The sequence below is a fragment of the Mandrillus leucophaeus genome, unplaced genomic scaffold, assembly GCF_000951045.1.
Source record: "Mandrillus leucophaeus isolate KB7577 unplaced genomic scaffold, Mleu.le_1.0 Scaffold219, whole genome shotgun sequence".
NCBI lineage: Eukaryota > Metazoa > Chordata > Mammalia > Primates > Cercopithecidae > Mandrillus > Mandrillus leucophaeus.
Window position 1 is genome coordinate 181,453 of NW_012102243.1, and position 6,385 is coordinate 187,837.

At 55.3% G+C, this 6,385-nt stretch overlaps 1 protein-coding gene across 2 annotated transcripts in view; it reads left to right on the forward strand.

The window, feature by feature from the left end:
- TUBGCP2 (tubulin, gamma complex associated protein 2) overlaps positions 1-6,385 on the forward strand; it is a 22,017-nt gene that overhangs the window by 12,986 nt on the left and 2,646 nt on the right. For both annotated transcript variants that reach the window (XM_011980824.1, XM_011980825.1), the window contains 5 exons: positions 92-272; positions 3,280-3,452; positions 3,695-3,823; positions 4,791-4,911; positions 5,595-5,738. In XM_011980824.1, the coding sequence (XP_011836214.1) occupies positions 92-272; positions 3,280-3,452; positions 3,695-3,823; positions 4,791-4,911; positions 5,595-5,738 (748 nt within the window). The remainder of the gene's footprint in view (positions 1-91; positions 273-3,279; positions 3,453-3,694; positions 3,824-4,790; positions 4,912-5,594; positions 5,739-6,385) is intronic.

Sequence of the window (6,385 nt, forward strand, 5' to 3'; positions counted from 1 at the left end):
GGCACCTGCGGGTGGGACGTGCTCACGCCTGCTCCCTGGCTGTGGCGGGCACCTGCGGGTGGGACGTGCTCACGCCTGCTCCCTGGTGCAGGTCCATCAAGCGCTACTTCCTCATGGACCAGGGCGACTTCTTCGTGCACTTCATGGACCTGGCGGAGGAGGAGCTCCGGAAGCCGGTGGAGGACATCACGCCCCCCCGCCTGGAGGCGCTGCTGGAGCTGGCCCTGCGCATGAGCACGGCCAACACTGACCCCTACAAGGACGACCTCAAGGTGGGCGGGGGCGCCGGGGGCTGCCACCTCAGGCAGGGGCCTCGGAGGGGCTGGGAGGAGAGCGCAGCAGAGGCCAGCCCTGTCCCCCACTCCCCGCCTGGGTGGGGCAGCCGCGGGGTCTGTTTCCTTCACTCTCGGCTGTGGGGGCTGCTTGCCGGGATTGGGGGTCTTTGCACCTGTGCTCACGAGGGGCGCAGGTCTCGGGTTTTCCCGCAGTGCGCTTGTCAGCCTGGGTGTCAGGTTGTGCTGGCCTTGTGGAATGAGTGTGGACCTGTCCCTCCACCTGCTTTTTGAAAGGGTTTCAGGAGTGGTGTTCTTTTTGTTTTTGTCTTTCTGTTGTTGTTGTTTTTTGGTTTTTTTTTTGAGACAGAGTTTCACTCTTGTCACCCAGGCTGGAGTGCAGTGGCGCGATCTCAGCTCACTGTAACCTCCGCCTCCCGGGTTCAAGCGATGCTCCTGCCTCAGCCCCACGAGTAGCTGGGATTACAGGTGCGCACCACCATGCCCGGCTAGTTTTTGTATTTTTAGTAGAGAAGGGGTTTCGGCCGGGGGTGGTGGCTCACGCCTGTAATCCCAGCACTTTGGGAGGCCGAGACCGGCGGATCACAAGGTCAGGAGATTGACACCATCCTGGCTAACACGGTGAATGGCGTGAACCCGGGGGACAGAGCTTGCAGTGAGCTGAGATCGCGCCACTGCACTCTAGCCTGGGCGACAGAGTGAGACTCCGTCTCAAAAAAAAAAAGGAGGGGGGTTTCACCATGTTTCCCAGGCTGGTCTTGAACTCCTGACCTCAGGTGATCCACTCACTTTGGCCTCCCAAAGTGCTGGGATTACAGGCATCAGCCACCATGCCTAGCCGTTTGTTTTTTGTGTTTTTTTTTCTGTTTGTTAATTTTTGTTTTTGATAGAGACGGGGGTCTCACTATGTTGCCCAGGCTGGTTGAACCCCTGGGCTCAAGCGATCCTTCCACCTTTGCCTCCCCAGGAGTGTGTGGATTCTTGGATGTTTGACAGGGTTTGCCTGGGAGCCCTTGGGCCCTGGGCTTGTCTTTGTTGGAGACTTTTGAGGCGGACTTGGCCCCTTGCTGGCCACAGGTCTGCTCAGTCCCTTTCCTCTTGGTCAGCTGTCCGTCTTACATCTCGTCTGGTGCACAGTTCATGGAATTCTAGTATCAGCTTTTTATTTCTGTGAGGCTGGTAGTTATATCCCTTCTTTTTCTGATTTTAGTAATTTGAATGTTCTTTCATCTTTTCTTAGCTGATGTAGCTGGGAATTTGTCGATTTCATTGAGCTTTTCAAAGAACCAACTCTTGGGTTTTTTGACTGTTTTTCTGTTTTCTCTGTCATCTTTGTTACTCTTTCTATCTGCTGCTTAGGGGCTTAGTGTGGTCTTTTTTCTAGTTTCTTTTTTTTTTTTTTTTTTTTTTTTGAGACGGAGTCTCGCTCTGTCGCCCAGGCTGGAGTGCAGTGGCCGGATCTCAGCTCACTGCAAGCTCCGCCTCCCGGGTTAACGCCATTCTCCTGCCTCAGCCTCCCGAGTAACTGGGACTACAGGCGCCCGCCACCTCGCCCGGCTAGTTTTTTGTATTTTTTTAGTAGAGACGGAGTTTCACCGGGTTAGCCAGGATGGTCTCGATCTCCTGACCTCATGATCCCCCCGTCTCGGCCTCCCAAAGTGCTGGGATTACAGGCTTGAGCCACCGCGCCCGGCCTTTTCTAGTTTCTTAATTTGCAAAGTTAGTTTACAGCTGTAAACATCCCTCTGCGCGCGGCCTTCGCTGATCCCCCAGCGCCGTCATTTCTGTTTGTCTGGAAGTGTTCCTGATTCCCTCTGATTTCTTGTTGGAGCCGTGGGTGGTTTATGTTTAACTTCCACATTTGTGAATTTTCTGGTTTTCCTTCTGTTACTTGTTTCTAACTTTATCTATTTGTGGTTAGAGAACAGACTGTGTGATTTCAGTTTTGTGAAATGTATTGATTTGTGTAGTGGCCCCACATCTATCCTGGAGAGTGTTCCGTGTGCTCGGGAGAACGCGCCCTCGGTTCCGTGTCTGCGGGAGGAGGAGGCGCCCTGGGTTCCGCGCGCGGGAGGAGGACGTGCCTTCGGCCGCTGTTGGGTGGTCTGCAGCTGGGGTCCTGAGGCCCTGTCTTACCTCACTGATCTTCTGTCGGGCGGTTCTCTCCATGATTAGAAGTAGGGCACCGAGTCTCCCTGTCACTGAAGAGCTGTTTTTCTCCTTGTCGTTCTGTCTATTCTTGCTTCAGATATTTTGGGGTCTCTTGTTAGGAGCAGGAATGTTAATTGTTGGGTCAAACTATATGGCCCTTGTACAACTAGGCTGACGTGGCTGGACTTCAGTCCCAGGACGCTGGGCCACACAGCTGGGGGCTGCTGTCTGCACACCTGCGAAAGCCGCCGTCTGTCTGCTCTATGGAGAAGTGACATCAGGGGTTCATTTCTGCGTCCCTGACGGTCGGCGATTTCGTCTGTTTCTTCTTGCTTTATTCTCTGCCCTTCATTTTCTGTCCTGTCGTGTGATGGTTTTGTAGGAACTCTGTCAGGTAGTTGGAACTTAGTAAGTACTTGAATGATTAACGTGAGGACAGTATTACTTGTCCATAATAACTAGTATATCCCTCATCACATATGCTTTATTTTTCAACCTGGGCCTGGTGCTTATCGTGTACTAAGGTTTCCGTCCTAAGGAATCACCTTTCTTTCACCATCCCAAGCGTTTTTCCCTTACACCATCCACAGCAGCAGTGGGTATTTACAAAGTACTTCATCTGAATTTCTCTTGTTTTGTTTTGATAGGAAGTGGTTCAGTTTTGAATTTGATTTATCAGTAGACGTTTGGGTTTTCGAAAAGCCTCTGAGGTTTAGAATCGGAATGTAGGGAACCTTATGTCAGCACTGGGTCTGTGAGCGTGGATGATGTCGGGATGGGACTTCGCGTTTTTTCCTTAAAACAGGATGCTTTGTTTCATTTCCTTCCCTCCAAGATCGACCTGATGCCCCATGACCTCATCACTCAGCTCTTGCGTGTTCTGGCCATCGAGACCAAGCAGGAGAAGGCGATGGCCCACGCCGACCCCACAGAGCTGACGCTGAGCGGCCTGGAGGCCTTCTCTTTCGACTACATCGTCAAGTGGCCCCTTTCACTCATCATCAACAGGTGCGGGTCGGCCACTCAGGCACTCGCTAGGTCTTCACTCAGGTTTGGCAGAAGCGAGAACTGTGCCACCCAGTGGCCACCTCGTCCCACAGAGGACCCAAGGCGGCTGTCCCCGGCCTTCAGTGCCCGGGGGATTCATGGGTTGTCCGGGGGCCACCGTGCAGACTGTGGAGCGCAGACGCCATGTGCACGACGCCACCTGTCACGGAGGCCCGCCTGAGGTGCCACTGCCTCTCTTGCAGGAAGGCCCTCACTCGCTACCAGATGCTCTTCAGGCACATGTTCTACTGCAAGCACGTGGAGCGGCAGCTCTGCAGCGTCTGGATCAGCAACAAAACCGCCAAGCAGCACTCGCTGCACTCCGCCCAGTGGTGCGTTCCTCCTCTGTCCCCCGTGTGCCCTCCTGGTAGACAGCTCTGCTTTCTAGGCTTCTGGAAACGTCATCTGGAAGCGCACGTTTGTAGCTTTAGATCCATAATGCTTCATTTTCCTGTCTTGGGGCTGCGCGGCGCTGCCGTCCACCCCTCAGGGAATGCTGGCTCTGTCCCTCAGCCCTCTCTGGAGCCTTGTGGTGACTGCACGGGCATGGAGACCACCCAGGTCAGTGTGCAGGACATAAGCTCCTCCCGAGAGCAGGCAGCCACATCTTGCTGGAACCAGAGGTGCTTTGCTGCTGGTCTGTGGCTCTAGGGTGTTGGAAAAAGGGGTCAATGGCAGAGCTGCTTAAGAATTTGTCCAGTCGGGTGCGGTGGCTCCTGCCTGTAATCTCAGCACTTTGGGAAGCTGAGGTGGGAGGATTGCTTGAGCCCACGAGTTTGAGACCAGCCTGGACAATGTAATGAGAGCTCATCTCTTAAAAAAAAAAAAAAAAAGGAAAATTGTTTTAATGAGCTGGGAATGCCTGTAGTTCCGGCGACTCAGGAGGCTAAGGTGGGAGGTTTGCTTGAGTCCAGGAAGTCAAGGCTGCAGTGAGCCAAGATCCAGCCACTGCACTGCAGCCTGGGCGACAGCAAGACCCTGTCTTTCAAAAAAAAAAAATTAGATGAAAAAGACGTCATCTCAGTCATGAAGCACAAATGTGCATCTGCTGTGTGGCACCTTCCTGGTGTGGGCTCCTGGGGCTCCACATCCCAGTCTCCACTGTCCGGCTGGCTGGGGGTGTCCCTGCGGGGCACAGGTTGGTAGACAGTGACAGCTTGTGCTGGGCAGACACAGGAGCAGCGGCCATGTCTGATGGACTGGGAGGGGCACCTGTTTTGCAGAGGAAACAGCCACGGCCACTGGGTGCCGTCAGGGCCACGTCCTCCATGGCTGTCCTCCGTCCTCCGTGTCCCTCAGGTTTGCCGGGGCTTTCACTTTGCGGCAGCGAATGCTCAACTTCGTCCAGAATATTCAGTACTACATGATGTTCGAAGTGATGGAACCGACCTGGCATATCCTGGAGAAAAACCTGAAATCTGTGAGTTTTAGCTCCATAGATCGTAACAATTGAAAGCCAGTTTCCTTTCACATAATTAATATGAGGGAGACAGGGAGGGCAGGAGAGGCAGGGGAGGGCAGAGGCAGGGGGAGGGCAGAGGCAGGGAGAGGGCAGAGGCAGGGAGAGGGCAGAGGCAGGGGGAGGGCAGAGGCAGGGGGAGGGCAGAGGCAGGGGGAGGGCAGAGGCAGGGAGAGGGCAGAGGCAGGGGGAGGGCAGAGGCAGGGGGAGGGGAGAGGCAGGGGGAGGGGAGAGGCAGGGGTTCCCCCCGGGGCGGAGCTGTCCCAGCATTGCTGGCCACACAGGGGACCCCTTGCTGCCTGCCATCATCTGGGGACTCTGAGCCGTCATTGCCCCTAGGGTCATCCCTTCCACACTGCGCCTCTGAGGCTGAGGGGCCTGAAGGCAGAATCTGTTGTTACCAAATTCTAAAAGCAGCCGCAGCCTCCCTTCCTGTCTTCTGCCTTAAGAACTGAAACCCCTTCGGGGCGTGCCCATCATTTTTTTAGTGGTATTTGGAAGTTTTCCCCTAAAAGCCCAAGGCCCATTTAAGAGGTGGAAATGCGTGAACAGGAATGTGCAAAGCCCAAACTGAGCACGTGCGCACGTGAAGCCCGTCTGTCGGCCATGTCTTTCTGAGAAGGGGCTTGGTCTGTTCCCCAAAGGCCTCCAACATCGATGACGTCCTTGGCCACCACACGGGCTTCCTGGACACCTGCCTGAAGGACTGCATGCTCACCAACCCCGAGCTGCTGAAGGTTTTTTCCAAGCTCATGTCTGTGTGCGTCATGTTCACCAACTGCATGCAGGTGCGTGGGCGCGGGCGGCACCGTTGGGTGGGCAGACCGTATCCTGACCGCGGCCGCACGCAGCCTGCTCACCTTTTCCTGCCCTTGTGTGGGTGGAGGAGCCGCTGGGATCTGAGTGTTTCCAGAACTCGCGGTCTTCCTGGCCGGGTGGTTCCCTCCTGGAGCCCCTGCCCTGGCAGCATGAGCAGGGCTGTGTTCCTCCGAACCATCCCTCAGCCTCCGTGGTGCTGGTCTCTGTCTGGGGCCTTTGTTCATGGCCCTTGTGCGCTCTTTTCCTCAGCACTTGAGTTATTTGGTTCCGTTAAGGACCTGTGGGCACTAGTCACAAGCAGCTGCCCAGTGGCAATGGCGCAGAACCTGAGCGTCTAGCGGCAGGAGGGGCACCTGGGGCTACGCTAGGGCTCCAGGGGTCTGGGGATCAGGCTCTCCAGGCAGTGCCATGGGGAGGGTCTGGAGGAGGGCACGGGCGCTTTGAGCTATTGCTGACATGTGAGAGCCATCTCAGGGTCCCAAATAGGGAAACACAAAAAACACTGCTCTTAGGAAAATTAGTTGGTCTCTGTGAAGGCAGACCTGGGAATTCTGTCGGCACAGCTGAAGTCATTTCCCCTGCAGCCGCAGGGATGCTCGTGTGTTCCTGCAGCCGC